The following is a 25,802-nucleotide window of genomic DNA, read 5'->3' as shown; positions in this document are numbered from 1 at the left end:
TATTTGCACGGATTTGCGCTTTGGCAGAAAGTTTCGTTTGCTCGCTATTTAAAGACCAGATATCATCAGCATCGCGTATTTGCACGGACTGCGTTCAGCGCGAATTTTCGAATTACTTTTTGGTCCTGACCCGAGAAAGTCCCTCCACTGATATTTGTCTTACATGTTTGCGGCTCTTTCGCAGTTCAAAATTTCTTTCGATATCTTGCGATAACGAATCATATCGTAGTTAAAGGTTGACTGGCAAAATGAAAGCTTTGTAATATTACATATCTGCTTTAAATTTCATTCGCGCTATTCTATTTCTTTCTAATTCGGTAAGAATTCAATTTACTTCTTCGATCCTATTTTAAATATATTTTCCAACGAAATAACTCCGCGGCTCTTTCAGCTCTGACCAGAATTCCACAACGAAAGTCGAATCGATAGGGTGTACTCGAACGATCACAGCTGATCTGGTGGTCTTATTTCGCGAACGAGCCAACGACTAAATTTCAACTATGCTGACTCGATTCTACTTTCAGTTCCGCGTGTTTTCAGGCGGAACTACTGAAGTTGAAACTGGAGCGAGCCGCGATGCTAGTCGACGGTCTCTCAGGCGAGCGAATTCGATGGGAGAACACGGTTGCTTCGCTGGCCGAGTTTTTTGACTGGTTGCCAGGTGATTGCCTAATATCCACCGCCTTTGTGTCCTATTTGGGCCCGTTCGTATCCAATTACAGAGAGGAACTGATAAGCATCTGGATGAAAGAGGTGAGTTAAGTGATTCCATCGTAATGGTCGAAAGTAATCGTCATAATTCGCGAATGTGTCCAAGAGGGCAGAAAACCTTCCGCGTCCGTTTAAATCCAAGATGGTTAGATATTGTGTATCATATATGTTGCCGTGCAGTTGTGAAAATAACCATACCAGCTCTTTTAATATAAAGTTTTATTTAGATATGATTATCATTCTTCCAGAAGGATGATTGCAAAATAGTTTTATTCTGAGATTTCCGACAGCGGGGTGATCGTCCAACATTCTTCTGGAAAAATGACCACTTTTTTGAAAAGTAGTCAGCAGTGATATAAAATTTAATAAACAAAATGTATCGATGTTTTTGTTCTCTAATTTCCAATGGTGTCCGCAAACGAACTCGAAGGTGCAAGAAAAAGAAGTTCCAACGTCACCCCAGCTCGATGTGAAACAATTCCTGGCCGACCCTGCGGTCATCAGAGACTGGAACATGCAAGGATTACCATCCGATGATTTTAGTACTGAGAACGGTATCATTGTGGTCAGAGGTACAAGGTGGCCATTAGTAATCGATCCACAATGCCAAGCAGTGAAATGGCTGAAAAATATGGAGGCCAAGAACGTAAGTATCTGCGACCCAATCTAGGAAACAAACAAATTACAAAAGAATCTTAATTACACAAACATTCTTAAGCGAAATCTCTTCGATCTTTTCGCGGTCGTAGTCTCTAAAAGTGATCGATTTCGGCCAACCAGACTTCGTCAGAGTATTAGAATACGCGATCCAATATGGTAAACCAGTTCTACTAGAAAATATCGGTGAAACGATCGATCCGGTATTGAACCCGATCCTTGAACGAGCAATAGTGAAAATAGGTATGTAAAAGTATCATGAAATTATTGGAGTTCAATAGCAATTCAAATGGAAGAAGCATCAAAGACTCATTGTCAGTCAATGCAGTTAAACGTAAATTCAATAAAAACGCTGCGCTCTGTGTATAATGGCTGTATTCAGAATCGTTTTCGTCTTATAGAGAAGATTTAAATTCTGCAATGATAATTTACAAATAAATATTCTGTTTATAACCTTTTATTAAATCCGTATATATGATATTAATCCCTATTACTTTTTTCTTAGTAAATTAATAACAGCTTCCGTATTAATGAAAGTTGCTGTATGATCGTCAAAAATTAATACGTATACTTTAGAGAGCAACAGGAAGAGATAATTCCGAATTGAAAGTCCTTATCCCTCTAAAGGCCTCTCCAATTGCATATTTTGGCACTCGAAACGTGTAAACTTTACCTTCCAACGCTAAATCGCGTCCATCTACAGTACGTGTTCTCTGACTGTACAGAGAACCAGATGATGATCAAGTTCAACGAAAAGATGATCAGCTACCACGACAAGTTCCGGCTCTTCATCACGACGAAACTCGCGAACCCCCATTACGCCCCGGAGATATCCACTAAAACGACGTTATGTAACTTCGCCATTAAGGAACAGGGTAACTAATTGTCTTATCGTGCGTCAGTTGGAAAAGGGTAGATAATAGAGAGCGAAAAAGATGGACACAGAGAGAAGGATGAACGGGAGGCGAACTAGATCGAGAGGGCGGTAGAGGAAGAGGTAGCCAGAGGAGACAAAGTCTAGAACCTTATTATCCTGTGCGCAGGACTGGAAGACCAGCTCTTGGGAATCGTGGTCAGAAAAGAGAAGCCGCAGCTCGAAGAACAGAAGGACAATCTGGTCTTCACGATCTCGTCCAATAAACGAACTCTCAAAGAACTCGAAGACAAAATACTCCAGTAAGATATCCTTTGCTTCTTTTGATCCCTTCCTCTGTAACATGATAATAATACGTTGGAAATAAAGCGCACGTAACACGAGAGTTAACCCTGTGGAAGTTGCAGAACTAACAGTTGGGTCAAAGATCACGGTATACTTGAAAAAATGTTTTTAAATCTATATCTTTATATCGCAGCATCGATCTTTGCGAATGGATACATGATACTATTGAGAAGCATTATCAAACACTTGCTCGTTTTTAACAAGATATGTTTCAATTACAGAATTACGGATACATCTAACTACAATGATCAGAATTAACAGTGTAACAGGATATTACGACTGTCTTTGTGGTCTTCATACGACAGCTGTTCTTTGTCAGCAACTTTTACGATATATCTATCTAAGGACATAAAAAGATTTCACAACTTCCAAAGAGTTAAGGAAGCATAAGGTATTTATATGTGCCGTGATTTCATACAGTCTACTGAACGTGGCCGGAGACACTCTACTGGACGACCTGGATTTACTGAGCACGTTGCAATCGTCAAAGGCGACCTCGACCTCTATCGAGGAATCGTTGGTAGTGTCTGAACAAACAGAGAAGGAGATAGACCTTGCCAGAGAAGAATACAGGTCCTGTGCACATCGTGCCGCGATCCTCTTCTTCGTCTTGAACGACATGAGTTTTATTGATCCGATGTACCAATTCGCCTTGGACGCATATATTACCTTGTTTATGCTGTCGATCGACAAGAGTGCGAAAAGTATAAAGCTCCCTGAAAGAATCGAGAATCTAAACGAATATCACACTTATGCATTGTACAAGTACGTATAGCCCTATACAGAATGTCACGAAATATGTGAGTAACGTTCATAGGCTCGATCGCAAAAATCAAAACGATGAAATAAATTCATGTATAAAAATGTTGATTTTATATTGCGCTATTACCACTCAAAGACAACTCTCGTTGAATCAGGAACACGTGTCGAGGTCTCTTCGAACAACACAAATTACTCTTTTCCTTTAACATGTGTATGAAGATCTTGGACGCACAAGATAAGGTGATTCCTAACGAGTATGCGTTCTTGCTGCGTGGTGGAATCGTTCTGGACAGAGAGAATCAGCCAGATAAGCCGATTGGCTGGTTGCCCGATGAAACTTGGGATAATATCACAGAACTCGATAAGCTGGCTGGATTTCATGGAATTGTTTCTTCGTTTGAACAGTTCCCACGAGATTGGCATAATTGGTGCGTTTCCTGTAAATTGTTATATCAAACAGTCCGATTTATTATTTTTGTGAAATATTAATTATAATTTTATTTAATATTATAAAATGTTATAATAATTTTATAAATTGAATAATATTTAGGTATATTAATACGAAACCACATGATTGGTAAATCGTCTAAAAGTCACCATTTAAAAATTTACTATTTTTATAAAATAAAAATCAAATAATATTTAGGTACGTTAACACGGAACCAGAAAACACACCCCTAGTAGCAGAGTGGGAGACGAATTGCAACGTGTTTCAGAAGATGCTAGTAATACGTAGCTGCCGTCCTGACAGAATTTCCTTCTGTATCGCGAACTTCATCGTGCTAAATCTCGGTCAAAGGTTCGTCGAGCCACCGGTACTCGACCTGAAGGCAGTGCTCGACGATTCCGTAGCACAGACTCCGCTTATATTCGTCCTCTCGCCCGGCGTGGATCCTACGAGCACCCTGATGCAACTAGTCGACAGCCAGGAAATGACTAACCACTTTATGACTCTGTCTCTGGGTCAAGGACAGGCGCCCATTGCCACTAGGTCGGTTTTATACAAAAGAAAGTAGAATTTTAGACTTTTAAGGAACATGTCATTCTGTAGATTAATGTACTTGAAAAAAAAATCCGAATTAATCGAACGATATTATATTTCAGGAATAATAGGAATTTAACTATCGTATTCATAAGAAATAAAATTTTATAAAGCATGAATATATAGAAGAAGACTCATTTCTTACATGATTTCCACTTTGTTTTCTTTGATACAAGTTTTATACTTTAAACTTAGTAACAATATCAATTTTAATACTAAATTTAATAATAGTATCATTTAATAATAAAAAATTTCACAAAAATCTACTTGCAGAATGATAGAAGTAGGTGCAAAAGAGGGGGCTTGGGTGTTCCTAGCGAATTGTCACTTATCGCTAAGTTGGATGCCGAAATTGGACAAGATTGTGGAGACTTTAGGGGCCAGTAAAACCATAATACACCCGCAATTCAGGTTCGCGTTTGATCGCAAGTGTCGCTTGAGTTGATAATGAAAGGGTCTCGAATCGATTGCAGATTGTGGCTTAGCTCGAGCCCAAGTCCCCAATTCCCTATATCGATCCTGCAGGCGGGTATAAAGATGACCACGGAACCACCGAAAGGTTTAAAGGCAAACATGAAACGACTTTACAGCTTAATAACCGAGACCCAGTTCGAATTGTGCCAAACAAAGTCCAAATACAAGAAGCTTCTGTTCGCCCTAGTATTCTTCCACGCGATTCTCCTCGAGCGTAAAAAGTTCCAGCAATTGGGCTGGAATGTCATCTACAGCTTCAACGACTCCGACTTCGTGGTAATTTCATCGACTGGTTCGCGATTGGACCATCGACAAGATTGAAATATTCTACTAACACTGTTACTAAAATCTGATTTTTCTCATTTGTTCGATTTCTTAGTTACAGACGTTTCTGTTTTTGAAATTACTTGACAATTTTATTTATTAAATCGCTATTCTATAAGAGTTAATCCAGTATCGAGAGCCTAAAATTATAATAGCGTAAATCGGTCTACTGCCAGTTTTTATAAAATAATTTGATATTTTTAAAAGTACTTGATACTTTTGAAATTCTCAAAATCTTGTCTTACATCACTTTGATTTTAAGTCCATTGTATAAGTACTTTGTTCAATAATATACAAATATAGACTTGATCGTTAAAACTTCTTAACCAGATCATGATAATGAAATAAAAATTCAATCTAAAGACGTGTGTAATCTGCAATTAAGAACTACGACCAAAATATCGATCTGATTCTATTTCCTACAACTAAACATCAAAACAATAAAATAATTTTATTCGAATGTTTTTTAAATTCAATTATAATGATATATAGAAACAAGATATAATATGAGAAAAATTATAAGGTGGAAAATAGTAGCTGTGCGATTGATTTTTCGTTTTAAACATAGGTATCGGAAAATCTCTTGCAAGTGTATCTTGATGAATACCCAGTGACGCCATGGGAATCATTGAAGTATCTCATAGCAGGTGTTTGTTACGGTGGACACGTGACCGACGACTGGGACCGTCGTTTGCTAATGACGTACATTCAACAATATTTCACCGAGGAGGCCCTGACTGTGCCCTATTATCGTTTATCATCGCTACCAACCTATTACATACCGAGGGATGGTTCGTTGGCATCCTATCACGATTTCATCACGGTCCTACCGACCATCGACAAACCGGAAGCGTTCGGTCAACACCCGAACGCAGATATTACCTGTTTAATCATGGAAACCAGAAATATGTTCGAGACTCTGATGGGACTTCAGGTCCAGGCAGTTGCCAAAGAAGAAACTACTAAGGAGGAAAAGGTTTGTAAAAACTGACAATAGAAAATTTCAATTATCTAAACTCTCTAGGAACAAACAGTTTACATAGCATTTCTTTTACTAGATTCGCTAGATTTTTACTGCTAGAAATAAGATAAAATAAAACATAGCAGCTCTGTCACTAATTGTTACTGGAGGTCTACAAACTAGATCGAGCAATAACTCAAATTTCGTTCCGCTATAAAAAATTTAACAGACATAAAAATCAACATCAACTTCTCATTTCTTAAGGTTACTCATTTAACCATGGACATACTATCGAGAATACCAAACGACATCGATTACGAAACAGCTCAGAAATTAATAGGTCCAAAGAAATCACCATTGGATGTGGTATTGCTTCAAGAAATACAACGTTACAACATTCTGCTGCAAAAGACTCGCAGTAGCTTGAAAGATCTTCAACTCGCGATCCAAGGTTTGGTGTTGATGTCATCAAACCTTGAGGAAATCTTTACCTGTGTACACGAAGGTCGAGTCCCTTCGATTTGGCTGACAATGTATCCGTCGTTGAAACTGTTGGGTGCTTGGACAAGGGATTTAGTCAGCAGGGTGGAACACTTCAATGAATGGGCTCGAACTACTCATCCGCCGCTGCTGTTCTGGCTGGCCGCATTCACGTTCCCAACCGGCTTCCTTACCGCTGTATTGCAGACATCCGCCAGGCTCTGGAACGTCTCTATCGATTCCCTGTCCTGGGAATTCAGTGTTTTTACCATTGACGAGTCGGCCATAATCGAACCACCGATGGTAATTTCATATTAAATACATCTTGTTATATCCGTCCTAACTTCAATCGACTTCATATTTTAAACTTTGAAAAGAAATTTTAAAAATCAAAAAGAACATAAGCAAAACACATCAAACATGCGGAAAATCAATTTAATTATTCTGATTTTCGGTCGCCGTTTGAGCGTTCCTTCGATGAAAGAAGAAACCTACCGCGGAAAAATAGATGGGATAAAAAATTCATCGTAGTGATATAGCTAGGAAAGTGGCGGCGTGTGTGCATGCTTCTAACCGTGTGTACATTCCATTACAGGACGGCGTGTACATACGCTCTATCTTTCTGGAAGGCGCTGGCTGGGACAAGAGGAACAGTGTCCTCGTCGAACCGTCCCCTATGCAACTTGTTTGCAACATGCCGGTGATTCACTTCCGACCCGCGGAAGAGCTTAAAAAGAGAACCAGAGGTAACAACGACGACAACGATATAAAAATTATTCGAAAAAAAATTGTTCGCCACATTGATGAAAAGAATTTTCGTTTGAAATTACGATTTTCTAATTAATTCAAGTAATTACATACTTTCTTTCGATTTCTCTGCACAGGACTCTACACATGTCCCTGTTATTATTACCCCCAAAGAAGCGGGGATCAAGGAAGACCATCGTTCGTAGTAGCGGTCGATTTAAACGCAGGTCCAGGGGGATCGGACTTCTGGGTAAAAAGAGGCACTGCCCTGTTATTAAGTCTCGCCACGTAGATTCATATTAATTATTATTATCATTGTTGTTGTTGTTAATTAATTGGGATTAATGCTTCAAGCGCGATCATTGAAAAGGTACGTCAGTTCCAATGACACTCTCACTTTCCTTTTGATTCCTTCCTCCTATACTTATCTCTTTGTTAGTGTGTAATAAAAGTTAATTTCTATAAATAATAGAATATATACAACAAGCATAATAAAAAATAGTAGTAATTTCTTTACATGCGAATTTGAAGCCTTGATACCACAGTGAACACATGGAGCGAACTCGCAAGACAAGGAACAATCAACCAATTCGTAAGATTTTTAGGATTATCTGATGATGATGATTCTGGTTTAGCGGCACTAATCATCAGTGCTGCGTGTTTCTGGCTGTCGATGCCTTCTAAAGCATCTGAAATTGTTTTATTTATTCGTAAAGCGTATTGAATCCATTTTGTGGACGGAGTCAAGCCTGAATTCACTGGTGGTTCAAGATCAGACAACTTGTCTTTAGCTTCGAACAAAATCCTCGTCACATTCCCTGTTTGTAGCTGAGCTTCTTTCTTTAAACTATCCACTAGATCCTTCACTGTAAAATTCAACTTCGTTTGGAAGCTAATCCAATCAGCTGCGGTTTTGTTATTATAAGTATCCTTGACCAAACTCCTCAGAGCTGATATTTCGTTCTTCAGATCGGTGAAAGATTCGTTGAACATTTCGTGGAGGTCATCAAAGTTACATCTATCTGTTGTATTCGCAGTATTAAGAATATTCATCACAGTATTGTTAATTTGTTTCTTAAAGTCGACCCATTCATCAGGAGGAATGACTGGTTTAATAAATTTAATATAATCAGACCTAGACGAGTCTTCAGATTTGTTAAACTTAGCTTGGAGATTCGAAAAATTTTTATTTGGTAGTAATTTGCTCATTTCTGCAATCCATTCAGCTTTCATACTTCCAATTTCATCTTTTAACTTTGCGAAATCAGACTTAGTTGAATCTTTGAAAACAGCCCAAGCAATAGGATCAATCTCTGTTGGTTCCTTGCTCTGAATGTCCTGGATCACTTTACTTAAGGAATCGTTGACTTGAGCTCTAAATTGTAACCAATCGTCAGTCAAATTAGATAATTCCATATTACTAAATTTGTCTGCTGAAGAAGTTCCTAGATATTCACGTTGAGAAATTTTATTTATGGTGGATAATGTTGCGAGTTCTATACGTGCTGGAGTGCTCTCGAAAGCAGAGAAACTTTTCATAATCTCATCCCTGTACATAGCCCATGCTGGATCAGCTGGTGGTGGCATTTCGTTCTTAATCTTATTCACAGCATCGTTTACAGTCTTAATTATATCAGGTTTATTATTTATCCAATCGTCATTAGTATCTGATTTCCCCATGGCTAATTCAGTAGGAACTGTAGTAGATCTCCGACTATCGATCTTGTCCCTAAAAGCAAAAAGTCGGTCTTTAATATCATCTCCTAAAGTAGCCCAAGCTGGATCACTAGGGGCGGGCATATTGTCGCCTATATTCATAATACTATCATCTAAAGAGGATATAATATTATCCTTAAAGTTTTTCCAATCAAAAATTGCTGAAATCTTCTTGATACTCGAAGTCCCTATTAATTTATTCTTATTCATCAAAGCTTGTTCTTGCTCTTTCTTCTTCGTCTCTAATTCCGGAGTAATATCTGCCTTCAAAGACGAGATCCGGTTCTTTAAATCAGCGAATTGATCGATAACATTCTGTTTAAAGGCTATCCATTTGGTCACTGCAGCTGGTCCACCGCCCATCGTCTGTATAGAATCATTCAATGACATTACCAGATTATTTTTAAATGTGATCCAATCTTGATACATATTTGGTGATCGTGGTGCTCTTAAAATAAAACTATCAGAATCCATTGATAATTTTTCCATGGACGTAGGATCATCTACCTCCAGGGGATGCAAACCAGATAGTTGGTTTTGAAGATCAAAGAATGTATCGTTTATGTAATTCTTGAAGGCTAACCAGTCAGTGTCCATCATAGTCCTAGAACTGTTGATATAGGTCACGATATCTCTGATTGTGTCATTAATATTGTTCTTTAATAGCGTCCAATTGACTAGCATGAAAGGAACTTGTAATTTGGGGGATGTTGAGTTGTATTCCCTCCATGGTTCAAAGGATGGCCCTGGGATGTCTTCACAGGACATCATGGGGTTCTCTGCACTTATTGCTCGCATCACTTCCACCTGAGTTTGTATTACACCGTCGGAACAGTCACAGATCAACCTCGCCAATGAGGTTTTACGTAATTCTGTAAGCTGGTCTGAAAAAAGAAGAAGAATGGAAACGCATGAATAAATATTGCAATACAACATAAATTTATTATACATTGTGAAATTGCATGTGACAATCTTATCTAATCTTGCCTAAAAGTTTGGGAAAGTTTTATTGAAAAATGGAAAATAACAAAAAATTCAGTTATAAATTCCAGTCAAGTTTAAGGTACTTTGTTTTTTATTCAATAACTGTTCTAACCGATTAGTAATTGATAAAAAAATCTCTTCTTTTTAAAAATAATTCGATTCTAAAAAGATTAAGAACTTCCTCAGACATCTTAGTACTCAGAATATAAATTTTAGGTATAATCAACAATTATCTTACCTTCTGTGAATGAATGTGGTTGTCCAGGCATTTCATACCAAAACCTATCCCCTTTCTGCAACCTAACAAATTGATCAGCGATCAGACACGTAAAAGTGGGACCAACGATACCACCAGCCCTAGGTAATTCAGCCAAAGCTCCAGTATATAAATCAATATCATAAATCGACCCATACAATGAGGAAATCTCTTGAAGGGCCTGCGGATCCAGGTGTCCTTCCAAATCAGAGAAACTTTTTATTTTCCCCAATCCACAATATTCCCTCCATTTAATGTAACCAGGAAGTCCATGATCTCTCCCTCGCTGAATATTCAACGATACCAAATCCAAGCCACAGGGAACAGTAACATTAGCAATAGGATCTTCGAACAAGTGATTGGTCAATTGAGAAGTGACATGGGTAGATGACATCTGAATCATATTTCTCGTAGCTGAGGTGACTGAACTCTTCACTCCACCCTCTGCGTACAAACTATATGGATTGAACAACATTCTGTGCAGTTCTACATAAGAGGAGGTTCCTTCTTGTTCGTCAGTCATTTTCATTAAGCCAGGTAACAAAGTATGAGCAAACCTAAAGGCAGCTGCTGCAAAACTATTAGCTATACTTGGGTCAGTATTAGAATCATCTACGGTCCACTGTCTATAGCCGGACCTGAGAGGCTTCAAATCACGTAGATTCGTTTCTTGCTCTCCTAAGATGATAGGTATGAATTCCTGATAGGTAATATGTTGCAGTTGAGCACCCACTATACGTCGAGACTCTTCGTATAGCGTTTCGTCATTCCAAGAAGGGTTGACCTTAGTCAACTGCTCGGTGATTCTATTGTGCTGTCGCGCCCAGAGCAGATGCATCGTCGTCAAGTGCAGGTTCTCGTTTGCCCTGGCGTCGCCTGCTGCGAAGCAGTACCTGCCCCTCAACTTCTCAGTTTCACGATTACAGCCGTCGTTAGGATTCATACTAGGTGGTAAGAGAGTTCGATTGTCCGGAGTCAACTGCATCCTCAGTCGACCGCCAGAAAATTCTCGCAACTTACGAGCTGTATCCTGATCAGATCCATAGATTGCTGAGCCATCAATAAACGCAGTCGCCTGTGCAAAATAATATATATTCACTTTGAAATATGAAAGGTTTGACTTTTTGGAATCAAAGAGAAACGAACAAGTATATTTAACAGTGTAATTTTGTTCCCATTGTCTAGATCACTATTGTGCGATATCATTATTACGGAGATAACGAATACGTAATTACGATCAAAACTCGCCTCATCGATGCGACGATAATCGAGTTAATTAACAACGCGACGCGCCTATCGCGCATTGTTCCAAGGGAATTTTTCATCCATCCCGATAGCAATTTCTCGTCGCCCTGTATCACGACTGACACCGTCCTTCGAATGGAATCTCATTATACGTCAAGAATTAATGCTCATAGCGTTAAAATGTCGATTTATGCGGACCAGCATTAAACTTTGAAACAACGGAAGTACACACCTGATTCAACTGTTGCCTGGGGCCCAGTTTGCACTGGGGTGCGGGTGCAGATCTGACGAAATCCATACACGTTCTCCCAGCTACATCGAAAACAGGATCTCCAGAAGATACAGGAACAGGAAAACACTCAGGATGACCAACAGATGGTGGACAACAAGAAATAGAAGTACCATTGATACCCTGACTAATCGCAGTAGCGGTGATATCATGATCCAAAAATTGTCCATAAACAGCTAACATCACTGTGAAATGAGGATTGCTACTTGGTGAAGGCTTGTGAACCTTCAAACTAACTTCCCTTGCTGAGGGTAACTCGGCTCCTGTAACTGCTCTGCGAGGAGCTTCGACACCATCGGCATAGTTAGGCGCTAGAACTCTTCTGAATGGTGTCATGGTGGCTCCCCATTGCATTGGTCTATTGCAACTTCCATCGAAGGTTCTATATTTACTAGATGGACATTCTGGGGTGGTGAATTGCTTGCAAATACCCAGAAACTGCCAGCCTGCGTCGAAGAAGCTTCCAATAGCAGAGGATGCTCCAAAGATTGTCCTTGAACTTTCGATTCTTTTAGTCGCTGCAAGTTCTGCTACAGCCGCTAAAGCTAGTGTTCCAACACTCGTGCAAGTGCTTACTGCGTAACGATGCCTCATTTCAGGCGATGGTGAGGGTAATGGAGACATCAACGCAGTAACGTCTGCAAAAAGTCGCTCATTTACTGCTTGGCGACCTGCTTCCAGCCCTATCTTTATCTCATCGTCTGTTAATTTTGGCGTAGCAGTATCTTTTGTGTTTTTGTCAGACACAAAGATAGAATTAGAAGGTGGGACGATGGAAGGATTGCTGAAGAGGGTGTAGGACCCAGATCCAGGAGCAATGCCCAATTTTAAAGTGCTTGTGAGATTCATGGTAGACTCAGAGGAAGAGGTGGTGAAGTTTGGACCGACGTCTATCATATCGTGGCTCACGGAGTAGCTTACTGTCACTATAAGGGCCATAGTGAAGATCGCTCTGAAACAAAAGTGCAACAAGAGCTTAAAGAGCTATATTTTGATAATTAGATATATATTTTTTTATCCTTCATAGGCAAACTGGATTGTTTACATCCAAAGGTAAATTTTGTACTGTTCTAGAGCTTCTAAAACATGTAAAAAGCTTCTGTGATATCGATGACTTTATTGAATTATACAATTCATTCGTTAAGTCAATTGCCTATAACTTTTTTCAATAAAAATAAAAATTCGCTTCGAAGAAAAAGGATAAAATTTCGTCACTTTGCCTACAAAATGTTTAATTTATCAAAAGTGCATAGAAATTAAGATAGTCATCCTTCGATAATTCCTCGACAATTAAGATAGTTATTTTTCGATAAATTGTATAATAACAAAAGGCTATTAAAACAAACTTTCGTTTTAAGAATGACGTTCAATACATAAATCAGACGAATCGTAAAAGTGAATTTATCGAAGAAGCATCGATTTAAATACCACCAGGATGAAATAAGAGCTGTTTGAAAAGTTGTAACAGTGGCCAACCGTATTGTCACCGTACAATCGCGCATGTAATCAAGGCCAGCATCACGTAACGCTAATCAGCCTATGCGCAAGACGCCGAGTTCCATACAAGACTGTTTGTACCTCGTAAACGAATTGCAAGGTGTTTTACTCTGCAAATGAGATATGAGATAAGGACGAGCTGTTGTTCTTAATGCTCGTTTGTGTCACGGAAAATCTCCAAACAACGGAAGTTTCTACACGTATAATCCACTGTCTTATTGTCTGAGGCTATTTAAGTGAATATATTGAAATTTGAAAGCTTGTAAAATGAAACAGAGTGGATGATTTCTAATAAGCAAGACAGAATTGCCCCATGATGAACCTGTCGTAAACCCGTCTCACGTGTTCGAGTTACGCCCAGACGAAACCGCAGCATAGAAACCGCGGTTTCGTTGTTGCACGGATCAACTTTACTGCGATATAATCTGAAAACTCTCCAAAACGTTAGAATCGAATCAGATACATAGACTGCAGCTAATCATTTTACAAATGTTATTCGTCGAAAGTACCAACAATCTACGAATAGTCAAATGAACCGAAATCGAAAAACATAACAGAAACGCAAGATGAAAGGTGTCAAATTAACATCGCACGAAACAAGACGACGTCGTTCTCCTACGACAAAAATACCGTACATATAATCGACGAGTAATCAAAATTTGAATCTCGATCAAAAGATAAAAGATGAGACTACATCAAACCAAACCGAACTATATTATTTTCTATATGATTCTAAATATTATTTTTCATTTCTACTCATTTGATAAAAATCACAAGGTGCGCGAGATTCAAACTGGAAGCGCAAGAACACAAATAAGGACAACAGGATAGAAGCAAAGACGATGGAAATGTGACTCACACCGCGATCGTGTACGTGAAACATCGTAGCTGCAGCCGTTGCCTCCTGTGATGGGAATAAAATGGCAACGCGTCATGCACGTAGTACACCCTGGCTGGCTTGTCGCCGGTTAACGAGGTCTTCTCCGTGGAAAGCATTCCTGGTTGCACGCGTTCCAAGACCGAACTGAAACGATCGGCCGGTCAGGCGGTGGTTCGAGGTGAGCGATGATTTTACGTAAGTATCGGCTTACGGTGGGGACTCGATGCACAATGGTTTTTTTCCCTACACGAAGTGACGATGGTAATGGTCGGTGTACTAGTGAACTCGTACAGCGTTCCTTTATGTGGATTCCGAATCGAAAATGCGCTCAGAAGTCGTCTCAACCGTCCCGGACAAAAGGGTTAACTTGGAAAATTCAATTATCTCGGTATCGTGCGGTATCATAAAAAATTGATGAATTCCTGATTGTTGTTCCCTTCGTTTTATTATCGAATAGAACTCTCTTGCGCAATAATTTGCCAGTTAATACTATTAGTAAATTGACAAACTACTGGTTGTAAATTATAGTGCTCCTTTTTATAATTTTAAAGTTTTACGTCGAAAAAGGTAATCAATTAATTGGTAATTTGTAAGATTTGTTTGTAAAGTTTTATTTGATTTCTAAATTTGTTGCTATTATAGAAGAAAATGTATTATTACTGGTAATTTTTGATTCGTGATTTGTATAATTTCATTAATAATATTGGTTTAATTGTGCAATTTTAATTAATTATACGAATATTTTTAAGTAAAAGGTTTTTATATTGTTTATTTGATTGTGATTGATTATGTATGCCTCATCCGCATGTTATTTGTTTAAACGACTGGTTACATCGCATCACGCATGCAAGGCAGCCTTCTCTTGTAATTATATAAACACGCTTAATTACAGACGCAAATTCTTAATGCTTTCGAACGCTGGATTGGCATCGTCCAGTTGCAAATCGCATCTCATAATACATGCAAAGCATCGAACATTCCAGCGACAGGCAATAATACGCTTATCATCCCTACTGGAAAACTATTACAAATCCAATCTGATATAAAAAGATACACTCTGATAAATAAAAAATTGTTTATGACAATTTTTATTAAAATTGCATGAATAAGGAAATACGAAGAATAAGAAGATCCAATAGATCACATAAATAAAGGAGTGTTCATGTTTTCTTTCCAAGAAAATGATAAAAATTAAGTCACACTAACAAAGGAATGTTAAACGATAAAAAGAATGAAGATAGTTTACACTCACAGTCCAACCTTTCTATAATTTTAACAGGTTTTTTTATCTTTTTAAAGAAAGAAATAAAGAAATATGGGAATATTAAGAAATACCTTCGCTAGAGGGAACTTGTCCCCGTACTTCAATTTTCAGATATTTTCAACGACCATCCCCATCTCTTTAAAGAGAAGGATAAAGAAATAAGAAAATATTAAAAAACAGAGAATTCCTTCTCATACTTCTTTCGATCTCTCAGTATTTCCAACATCTCTCCACATCTTTTTAAGAAGAAAAAGATAAAGAAATATAAGACAAGCAAGGTCTCTTTTTCTGGAGAATATAGGAAGACTTACATTACAGCGGCGCAGATGCAGCACTGAAACTGTCTGATTCGAGTCTTCCGGGTCCTCAGCAGGCTCGCGAATTCCACGTAGTCCGGGGAATCCAGAGGTCTCGTAAGCGACGTCCTTTCATTAACTCCTCTATCCGCGTACATGGTCCGAACGACAATATCTCACTGGCGAACGACAAAAAGAAATCTCGAGGAAAATACTCGTAGTGTGTTGATGATCACAATGACGAACAAAAGTGAACTGGCGTGGCCAACTGGCGAGTTTCGCAGCTCGACTCCGTTCGGTTCGAGTCGACTCGGTTTACCGCGGAGGAATCGACGCAAATCGGAACTTCCTGTCCTCTTGGGCACAGCAAGATGCTTTCTGTCGCTCTCTACGCTGCATCCCTTCGTCAGAAAGTTATTAATGCTATTTCTCATTGTTTGAGAACGTTGAAAAATATTATTACCTTTACCTTTAATTCTTTAATCATGAAAATGGAAGATATATTTGTGATATTTATTAATATATTATCATCGAATTCAAAGATTATAATAAGATCCATCTTGTATCAACATCAAGATTCGAGAAATTTAGAGATGAAAAAATATATGGAAAGTATATAATATGTAAAAATATGTAAAATATACCGAAAATAGAATACTTATGATGATATTTAGCAAGGGAAACGAACTTAACTACCATTTCTATAGTTGTGTTTACAAGAATCACATGACAGGATCGATGCTCACTTTTGGCCAAAAAATTGTAAAAACTACTGACGGATGAAGAATGGAATAGCAGTAAACAGGCTCCAACTCGATGGTGAAACGCGATACGAACGATACTGGTCTCGATATGGTGATGAAGTATCATATAAATTGCCAAACACCTGAACGTTTCAAAATCCACCACTATACGAAATCATTCTAACGCAATCAATCAAATTCTAAAATATTCGAAAATCACAAAAGCTCATTCCTAAACTTACTCGCGCACCAAGAATTGGAAAAATTCGAATTGCTACGAATTAGGATCGTAAACGCGTGAATAATGTCGAAAGAAGGAAACGAACGCATAAAAGTTTCTAAATAGGCTATTAACGTAATACCAACGGGGGCAACGGTCGAAAATAAAGGCAATTAAATCGGGATTATTCTTATCATCCGCAAATCCTCACATTCAAGCAATTCAAGCAAGTGAGTCAAGCAAGTTCGAACGCCTTGACGGGCCACTGCTATCGAGATATCTATTATCCCGCGAGCGTTCTATGCTTAGCGCACTATACATTATACATACAGTGCACTAGCTATGCAAGTTGACCGATTCGTGTTACGTAAGAAGAATCGAGGATCGACGGACTAGAATGAAATACAAGTCGCCTCGTCGCATTTTTATCCTGCGATGTCTATGGGTTGAAGTCGAGAAGCGGAACTTCGTTTTGAAAAAGATAATCGACATCTTTGCATCTTAAAATAGCGATAATCTACATTATAATAATTAAAAATGTAACTTAGGAAGACGTCAAAGAAATACACGACCAATTTCAAAACCGCTTATATCGTTAAAACTATCTATACTCACGTTTTCACGAGCATTGGTACATTTCCAGAAACGATTATTAGCAAAGCAACGCGATGAACACGAGTATTTCCGCAGTAGGTGAGGAAAAATCGATTCATCAGTGATAATCGTGGGAAATCCGATGGCCTGCTGTCACGTGTCGAATCGACGATCAACCCAAGCAACGGGCTCCCTGTTGATTATCCAACTCCTCTCTGCATAGCTAGGCAGTAATTATGAAAGCGGCTGAACTGGCACATCGATCGTCGTGCATCCACCGCTAATTACAATCTTCGACGCGTCGTAAACGTGACAGGGTGTAATTAACCGAGTCCTTCCGTCGATCAAATACGAAAATCAACGGACCAACGATAATCTAGACCGTTTCATCACGGTAGACTTAAAAAAAGCGTTGCGTTAGATTCTAAAGCAAAGACTCGACTAATTTCCAGCAGGCAGTCAATAGTCGACGTTCAGCTAATTAAATCTTATACAACGTATTGTCCCTTTTTATTTCGTAACGTATGGAGATGCGTAACTTAATACGTGACGCGCGAAGGTTTGCCGAAAGGTTTCCTTCCCGTTAACGGGCTTCGCAGACGCATAACTCGCTTGAATTCGCACCGGGGATCTTCCGGCTTTGTTGGAACAATACGCGCGCGGAATTAGCCTATATGCGTTACGTAATTCGTCCGTAACATTGCAGTTGCATCCAGATACTCGATATTCCTATTCAAGTTTAAATGACAAATGAAAGAGCAAGCGTGAAAAAATAACGAAGACAAACACAAAAACCTACTAAAACGACTAGAATAAGCTGATGAGACATCTATCTTTAAGTCGATTTAATAAAGATTATAGCAAGTTGATTTAGTTGATTAGTTATTATATTATTATAGTATAGTTGGTTTGGAAACGAGTAAGCTGGATCTAAATATTAAAATCTTATGATTATTTTCATATAATAAATTCGTTAAAATGTTTTGGTCATTCGGTGCAACAAAAGTTGTATCTTTTCGAGGCACGAAGCTCCAGCCATTGTTCCTGGTTGGGGACGTACATTTCCGCTGGCATGCGTTCCAATCCCGGGGATTCGGGCGATCCATGCTCGTTTGTTCTTCTGGCTGAAACATTAGATAGAGTAAAAGATCTTTTCTTACCATTTCGAATTCAAGTCGCCCTAATTTTATGATAATTCTATTTCGTACTGAGTCTTTTACGCATAGAAATAGCCTCGCCAGGATGTCGAAGGAGCAATCGACCCACTCCTTCACATCGTCGCAGCACTTCGTTTTTCAAAAGATGATCTCGTACATTCTGAGAAATAATCGGGCAATTTGTCACCCATTTCGATACGTATGCGAAGTCCGTAAGCAATTGCAACGCACCATATTCGCTAAAAGATATTTTTAAAAATGTAAAATCTAATTTATATCGTATCGTGTTTCTATTTCGCTTCTTCTTGTCACTTTTTTTTACCGGAAATAAAGATCAGGATCAGCTGACGATTTACCTGAATTTAATACGATGCAGATAGATGTAATCCAGCCATGCCTCGCACATAATTTTCAGAATCATATTCGACGTCTCGGGGTCTTCAATAACTTCTAACACCGGAAGCAATACTTTCTCTGCGGAATAGACAGCTTTAGAGAATCAAGCGTACGTGTAAGAGCGATTTGCTTACCGAAATACGACTCCACGTAAAGACTAGCAGTCACTGGAGCGACGTCGCTCCCTTTCCTCCAGTAACTTGACCGTGGAAAACACATGTGTAGATTCGCTAGGCTGACCACGCGGCAGATTTTTGCCAGAATTTCTACACACTTTCCGGTACACTTCTGTGGAAAAACAACAGGAAGTATATAAAAACAGAAACCTCAGCAGAGCTGCCGAACGCTTACAAATCATCGCTTACCTGGAGTAAATCTATGTTGACATTTACTTCAGACACGATTTTCGCTCTCATTTTCGCGCAAACATATACCTGAACACTGACAGAATCCGTTGACAATGTACTTGTATGATCAGCCAGCTGAAACATAGAAAATAATTTAACACAGTGTAAAAACTTTTGATGAAGAAAATTATACGTTAAAGAAGAATATTAAAAAATAACTAGTTGTTTAATGAGCCTAAGCTTTACCTTTAAATATGAAAGTTCTTCGAGACAGTTCACTATGTCACCTTTTACCAAAAGAAAGAACACGTCAAGTTCCCACGTATGAGCTATGATTTTCGCCTCCTGCACAATCCATAGTCTCGCTGTATGTACCGAATGATCTAATCGATGGAGGATGACGATCTGTTCCGATAGTGGTAGCTCTATCAATGGTGCTCCTATCACCCATTCACCGCCTGCCTCGCATTCGTTGCTCAACCTAACGAGCAGTTGGAACAATTCTACGAACATTTGGCCCGTGTCAGACACCTGGAAATTCACACAAACCCTTTTAAATCATTCTATGTGTTGGGATTAGAAAGGCATGGTATGTAGCATTTTAATTTGTAGAGTACCCGATCGCTAAACCTAAACACTATGTATAATCGCAATTTATTAATATTATTTTATTCTTTACTTGAGTATTTTTTTTAATAAAAAGAGAACTTACCTCCGTGAAGGAAGCTTTCGACTGACATTTAAAAGCTGATGTATAAGCCAGTCTAAAGAACTGATCCCATTCTGTAATCGTGGCGTGGTAACCAAGTGCATCACAAAGATTCTGTAACGCTGGTCTCACCGTCTGTGGTACTAAAATTTTAATAAATATACGTAATTGTTTGTATTACGTGAAACTTTTAAGTGTGTGTTTCATATTGATATTTCTTTTATACCATGATTCTTCTGGATGAATTGACTAAGCCAGTCTTTAAGCTGCTGTGCTCCATGATTATGACGAGTAGCCAGAGCCTCCGAAGACCACCAGAGAACCACGTGATCCAGAATACCTGATAGAGCGCCCCACGCAACTTCTTGATAATAATTCTTCACCTTCTTTATCGCACTGCTTCTCAATCTTGTCTCGCCTTTCACGACCGTGAATATTTTATAATGTTTCACGGGTTGGTAATTTCAATGTTGGTGGTTTCAATGTTAGACGGATTGGTAATTAAGAATGAAATTTAGTCCGCAAGCACAGGAGGCTAGGTCCGATTAATTCTGACACATACAGTCAGGGAGAATTCGACGAAATATTCGTCATTAATTACTATCTAGATTATATTTCTCTGTTACTATTCTATTAAACTGTATAAGCAATTTTATTTTTTAAGTGAATTTCATTATCACGTAAAGGTAAAAATTCTTTTTATTTAAACCTACGCTTTGTTACTGTAAAATAAAGTTCTAATTCATTCGATACACATGATAAAAATGGCCACACCTGCGCCAGGCAAGAGTTAAACAATGAAAAAGATTTTCTTGTTTACCTTTGCTAGTTTTTAACGCATCAGTGCCAAATAATTTCGGTGAAACATCTTGCACGACGTTTAACAGCCTCAGTACCTGTTCATTTTGAGTATTGACTAATGTCTGAATGCTCTCAATATTTGATACCTCCAACTCCGTTCTCGACGCGGAACTTTCGATCGGCGGCGTTAAATGTCTCGTAAGCGCTCTGCGAAACAATTTTTCGTGAAATACGCGACAAAAATAGAATAGTCTTTTATACTAATTTAATACTGGCTGCCCTGACCGATAAATCTCGATACTCGAATTTTCGGAAACGTCGGCGTCGCCAGATATTGTCGTAGAGGGATCGGTTTTCTCGCGGGGCTTGTAATTTGCTAAAAGGCAGTCAATGAGTTCGTGGCAAGATTCTTCCGCTCTATTTTTGGCCAGCATCTGGAATCAAGTCGTAGATCATTTATTGTTCGAACTTTGATCTAGAAAATCAATCGAACAATCTATCGACTTAGCTTCTAATATCATTCTATTCGTTTTGTCGAATTTGTACCAAGAAATTCACGATTTCGTTCGTTGAAAATTTGAAACACTATAGGTTTCAGAAAGAAAAATTGAACGAACAAAATTTTCGTAGTGATGTAGTACAATTTTGAGAAAAACTTTCACCTGCAATATTCGAGTAACGGATATCTTCTTCATTGGTTCCAGTATATAAGGACAATCATTACAGAATACGCTTGTTGAAGGACCAGAAACCTCGATATCCATGTCTAATACATCGTTATAAATGTTCACCAACCTAGAACCAATAGGTTTTTATTAGTCGAATGAAAATTCAACGTACGACCCTACGGTATTCACCTAAAAATAATCCTAAGCAACTCGTCACTCTTACAATCGACGATTTCGTTTATCAAATTAGAAGTGAACCTTACGAGTACGTTCAATTTTCGTTTTAATATCGTCAAGAAATGACGCATCTTATACTTGTAAATCAGATGTGTACTAAGACTCGTCGTACTGATCGATTTGTACCCTTTCGTTATCTCTTCTAGATCGTTTGCAACTCTCTTATATACCTGTATATAAAATACAAATAAAAATTCGTTCAATTCAATACAAAGATAATTTGACAATCATCATAATTATTTGTGAATATACTGCGGATATTTACACAATTTTACAAATTAATTTTGATTGACTAAAGAAATAAAACCTAAATAGAGAATCCAAATCGAATCTAAAATTCGGTTCATCTACTAGATGTTATAGCATAAATTGGATGTTATATATATTTTTACATATTATATGCGTTCTGTGCATTTTTGAACCTTTAAATTTTCCATAAATGCATGAACATTTGCAGTCTATTCGTGAAGGAATAGAAGTACCTTTTTACCTAAATTATTCTTTATTTACGAAAAATTTCAAAGATCTTACGAAACCATCTTTATGAAACTTCATCTATACTAAAAATATTGATGCTATAAAATAATAGAAATTTTCTGAACGATATGAAAATAGAAAATGAAATTTCAATTCTTTCTTTTTGGATACAGAACAAAAAAAGCAGAGAACACTTTATTTAATTCGAGCAGCTTCCGTAGAAATATCTTTCATTCACGACACCAAAGGGCATATTGCAGGCTAATTTCATTAATCGTACGGTTCATAATGAGAAATTAAACTACGACCAGTACTTTACCATGGAAAAACATATAAGGACTCATGTTTCGCACCTCGAATTCACAGATCTGTGAATCTGTGATGTCCTGGATGATTAAGGCTATGGATTCAATAAGATTGTCTATGCTCTCTGTAACCATCGACGAGTTGAGAAACCATTTCTCGAGAACGTCGCCTGGAGGTGGTAGCCACTTGCCGATATTTGCTCTGTAATTGGTATCCATGTGGCTAAGCTTCCACTAGCGAAAATTTATATGTATCAACACCTCTTTCAATCGATCATTCGGAAAACCGTATCGTTTTTATCGCTCATCATACATGTACTATGTACTACAGTCGTTTTGACTCCTTTGGAATGCAAACACATTATTTTTTAAATCGTAGCCAAATGTAATAATTCCAAATCGAACGTCTTTTAGACGATGATGATTAAAAATTCATTGTAAATAATTCCTTAAGAAGCTGATTGAATTGTCCTAGTAATCTTTCAATTCCACCGAATCACAAAACTGTCTTGCGAACTATGAGATTATTCACAGATATTTCAGATAGAAAAACAATCAAAAATACTTAGACAAAGAATGTTGAAATGTTAAAGGATAGAAGTTGAACTAGGAAATCTTATCGCATGGCAAAGTAGTCGTATGTAATCTGAGTAGAGTTGCCAGGGGAACGCCTAACGACTGACAGTCTGTGTCCAAAAACCAATGCATCAACTATGCTAGCTCATTCTTCATGATCAAATCATGTGGGAATTACCACATGTTTAAATTTAAGCTCAAATGCACTCAGTTTTGTTTGAAAAACGAACATAATTTTTTTACTTCTATAAGATTAATACTGCATCGCAGCCTGGAAATATCTAATCTATTCTTACAGATAACTTATTTTTAATGGTAACATATCAGTTATAATAGTTTGCCAGGAAGTGTGTACATTTAATTATTTTCATACAGTATCTATAAATTATATTTATTCATATACGACAGTTTTTAACGAAATGAATTGCTGTAGGGGATTCCTCGCTTATTTGCCAATTAAAAAATCGCACCAACGGAATTGGTATAATCATCGAAGAGATCAAGCCAGTGACGGTATGATTGTAGAGGTTAAAAGTTGTAAAGAATTTTAAATACAGTCATTGCAATAATGGGTAACTATTTTCTATGTATAAATACGTAGTTTCTTTATATAATACATTTACTTTTAGGCAATTCACATAATAAAAATGTTTCGGCGGAAAGAACTACAAAGGTACCTTACGTTAAGCTACCTGCGCCATTTATGACGGAAGAGGAATTCTTCAAAAATTGGAACACTTGGAAAAATAATTTTCTTGCATTTAAAAGAGCGCAGAATAAAAACAATTCTGACAAGCAACAATGGGGAAACTTATTATTAAATTTAATGGGTCCAGTTGGACAAGATATTCATAATACATTTGTATTCAATTTTCCAAATGACAAAGAAAATGTAGATATATTAATAGAAAAATTTGATGAATATTACATATTTTCAGGAAGAAAGAAGATACCTTTAGAAAATGTTTATAAATATATAGATGACCTACAGGTAAAGACATTTAAAAATTTATAACAAAAATTGTTCTAAGTTGCATACATATGTATAGTAAATTTTTAAGCACTTTATAATTCTCTTTTCTAGTTGATAATCAAAGAAAAAAATATTGAAAATGAAGAAGAATTAATAAAAAAGAAAATTTTAACAGAAATTAATGAACATCAATTTACAAATGCTGCTAAACAATTAATTCCAATATTTATATTTTCTTCTGATTTCAACAAGTTAACATTAAAGGAAATCGCATTTATTTGGAAATTGTACACTGATATCATCAGTTGTTTATGTTGTGGTGGTAATCATTCTTCTGAAAAATGTCCAGCATTGGGAAAACAATGTGTAAAATGTAACAAATGGAATCATTTCCCAAGACGATGTCCAACGATTTTCATTTACAATTGCAATTATTGTGGAGGTGATCATATGCGTAAGAAGTGCCCAGCTTTTAATGAAATTTGCACAAAATGCCAGAAATTAAATCATTTTAAGTGGAAATGCCATCTTGTTCAAATTGCACAATGTCACTTTTGTGGTTTAAGCCATGCTGCATCTAGATCACTTTGTCCAGCAAAAGATTATGTTTGCTCTATTTGCAAACATATAGGGCATGTTCCTTCAAAATGTAATAAGAAATTTTATACACATAAACATTAAAATGGTAATACTCTTTCATATAATTGAATTGAAGAATGCTTTCTTATACTTAGTATGCATCAAAAATATTAACTAAATATTAAACACTAAAAGCACATTAATCAAAGTATCTGTTCATAACAATTTATTAACAATTTTATACATACTTTAATACATAAGAAAATATAGTATACTTTTTATCGCAAGTATATATTTATGTATGTTCACAACTGATTTTGAAATAATATATTTTATCAAATGTTTATGTCTTTCTTTGTAACTCGTTTGTTTTCCTTTTTCATTTTATCCCATTGTAACTGTAACATATTACTTTGTCCTTTGGTACGGTAGTAGCTAAACATTAGTAACATTAGTAATGAGATAAGCATTAGTAATTATTTATTCTCATTTCTTATAGACAAGTATTCTTACTGGCGATATTCTGAACGTGCAATTATGCTTAATGACGCCATTAGATTCCATGTACCCACAACATCTTGTACTGGAACCAAATGAGAAGCCTCTAAAACATTTTCTAATCCCTCCTTCTTTAAAGTTCCATATATTTTAAATATACTGCATTTTTTCTGAAAAAAATTATTCGTGTTATAATTACATTACAAAAACAAGCAAGAGATAAATAATCCTTAAAAGTAAAAATCTTACCCATATTGGACAATATATATCATTTGAATCTTTAATGTATATATCTCCAACTTTTAAAATTTTGAGGCTAACAGAAAATGCAGAATTATTTCCAGGTGTCACAGATAAAAGTGTAGCAAACGTTTCAGTTTTTGGAATAAGTTTTCCTACTGTTTGTATTGTTTTAATCCCATTTGTCTCGTAATCTTCGAAAGAAATATGTATAAGAATATTCTCCACTAGCATAGGAACATACGGAGTACCATTATATATCACATTGTTTCGTGAGGATAAGGAAATTCTCCAATCTTCCAAATCATGTACCTCATCCATCTTATATTAACTTTTCTATTCAAAATTGTGACTCCAAATCCAAATACTTTTTGAGATTCTTCTACTGCTAACTTAACCTAAAACATAAATTAAATAAGATGAAACATAAGCTTGACCTAATAAATAATCATCTTTGACATTAATTGATATTCACAGA

The 25,802-nt window shown here is 37.2% G+C and overlaps 5 protein-coding genes across 12 annotated transcripts in view; 2 read left to right on the top strand and 3 right to left on the bottom strand.

The window, feature by feature from the left end:
• LOC117205835 (dynein heavy chain 2, axonemal) overlaps positions 1 to 7,669 on the top strand; it is a 37,908-nt gene extending 30,239 nt beyond the window's left edge. The window contains exons 50-63 of the mRNA XM_033444593.1: positions 541 to 753; positions 1,142 to 1,357; positions 1,461 to 1,611; positions 2,094 to 2,243; positions 2,412 to 2,544; positions 3,008 to 3,352; positions 3,505 to 3,777; positions 3,996 to 4,340; positions 4,665 to 4,802; positions 4,865 to 5,141; positions 5,758 to 6,165; positions 6,415 to 6,933; positions 7,226 to 7,376; positions 7,515 to 7,669. Of these exons, the coding sequence (XP_033300484.1) occupies positions 541 to 753; positions 1,142 to 1,357; positions 1,461 to 1,611; positions 2,094 to 2,243; positions 2,412 to 2,544; positions 3,008 to 3,352; positions 3,505 to 3,777; positions 3,996 to 4,340; positions 4,665 to 4,802; positions 4,865 to 5,141; positions 5,758 to 6,165; positions 6,415 to 6,933; positions 7,226 to 7,376; positions 7,515 to 7,669 (3,474 nt within the window). The remainder of the gene's footprint in view (positions 1 to 540; positions 754 to 1,141; positions 1,358 to 1,460; positions 1,612 to 2,093; positions 2,244 to 2,411; positions 2,545 to 3,007; positions 3,353 to 3,504; positions 3,778 to 3,995; positions 4,341 to 4,664; positions 4,803 to 4,864; positions 5,142 to 5,757; positions 6,166 to 6,414; positions 6,934 to 7,225; positions 7,377 to 7,514) is intronic.
• LOC117205833 lies at positions 2,078 to 17,802 on the bottom strand. Of its 5 annotated transcripts, none has more exons than XR_004487294.1 (11): positions 17,383 to 17,802; positions 15,820 to 16,205; positions 11,811 to 12,819; positions 10,316 to 11,408; positions 7,492 to 9,977; positions 7,126 to 7,357; positions 6,642 to 6,878; positions 4,025 to 4,336; positions 3,477 to 3,786; positions 3,006 to 3,303; positions 2,078 to 2,578 (listed from the first exon to the last, which is right to left on the bottom strand). XR_004487294.1 is itself a non-coding variant. In XM_033444591.1 (5 exons), exons 2-5 carry the CDS (start codon positions 15,960 to 15,962, stop codon positions 7,891 to 7,893), a joined length of 4,332 nt encoding a protein of 1,443 aa, XP_033300482.1. In that variant the 5' UTR covers positions 15,963 to 16,205; positions 17,383 to 17,802; the 3' UTR covers positions 7,449 to 7,890. The 5 variants fall into 5 exon arrangements, 1 of the variants encoding a protein (XP_033300482.1); XR_004487296.1 differs by having other exon boundaries at positions 7,242 to 7,357; XR_004487295.1 differs by lacking the exon at positions 4,025 to 4,336.
• A 428-nt stretch (positions 17,803 to 18,230) lies between these two features.
• Positions 18,231 to 23,220, bottom strand: LOC117205848 (coiled-coil domain-containing protein 142). Its single transcript, XM_033444620.1, has 13 exons — positions 22,507 to 23,220; positions 21,629 to 21,846; positions 21,434 to 21,566; positions 21,057 to 21,205; positions 20,791 to 20,978; positions 20,197 to 20,388; positions 19,974 to 20,113; positions 19,508 to 19,792; positions 19,280 to 19,396; positions 19,049 to 19,202; positions 18,875 to 18,992; positions 18,570 to 18,757; positions 18,231 to 18,485 (listed from the first exon to the last, which is right to left on the bottom strand). Exons 1-13 carry the CDS (start codon positions 22,675 to 22,677, stop codon positions 18,349 to 18,351), a joined length of 2,190 nt encoding a protein of 729 aa, XP_033300511.1. The 5' UTR covers positions 22,678 to 23,220; the 3' UTR covers positions 18,231 to 18,348.
• A 20-nt stretch (positions 23,221 to 23,240) lies between these two features.
• LOC117205845 lies at positions 23,241 to 24,792 on the top strand. Of its 3 annotated transcripts, XM_033444614.1 has the most exons (4): positions 23,241 to 23,349; positions 23,468 to 23,606; positions 23,664 to 24,025; positions 24,119 to 24,792. In XM_033444614.1, exons 2-4 carry the CDS (start codon positions 23,603 to 23,605, stop codon positions 24,686 to 24,688), a joined length of 936 nt encoding a protein of 311 aa, XP_033300505.1. In that variant the 5' UTR covers positions 23,241 to 23,349; positions 23,468 to 23,602; the 3' UTR covers positions 24,689 to 24,792. The 3 variants fall into 3 exon arrangements, with proteins under 3 accessions (XP_033300505.1, XP_033300506.1, XP_033300504.1); XM_033444615.1 differs by lacking the exon at positions 23,241 to 23,349 and having other exon boundaries at positions 23,410 to 23,561; XM_033444613.1 differs by lacking the exon at positions 23,241 to 23,349 and having other exon boundaries at positions 23,414 to 23,606.
• On the bottom strand, positions 24,781 to 25,722 carry LOC117205847. Of its 2 annotated transcripts, none has more exons than XM_033444618.1 (3): positions 25,334 to 25,722; positions 25,100 to 25,254; positions 24,781 to 25,021 (listed from the first exon to the last, which is right to left on the bottom strand). In XM_033444618.1, exons 1-3 carry the CDS (start codon positions 25,643 to 25,645, stop codon positions 24,922 to 24,924), a joined length of 567 nt encoding a protein of 188 aa, XP_033300509.1. In that variant the 5' UTR covers positions 25,646 to 25,722; the 3' UTR covers positions 24,781 to 24,921. The 2 variants fall into 2 exon arrangements, with proteins under 2 accessions (XP_033300509.1, XP_033300510.1); XM_033444619.1 differs by having other exon boundaries at positions 24,916 to 25,021; positions 25,155 to 25,254.
• Between the last annotated feature and the right edge of the window lie 80 nt (positions 25,723 to 25,802).

Source organism: Bombus bifarius, unplaced genomic scaffold, assembly GCF_011952205.1.
Source record: "Bombus bifarius isolate JDL3187 unplaced genomic scaffold, Bbif_JDL3187 scf7180000007993, whole genome shotgun sequence".
Lineage (NCBI taxonomy): Eukaryota > Metazoa > Arthropoda > Insecta > Hymenoptera > Apidae > Bombus > Bombus bifarius.
Note: the sequence above shows the minus strand (reverse complement) of the source record. Positions and strands in the feature narration are given on the sequence as shown.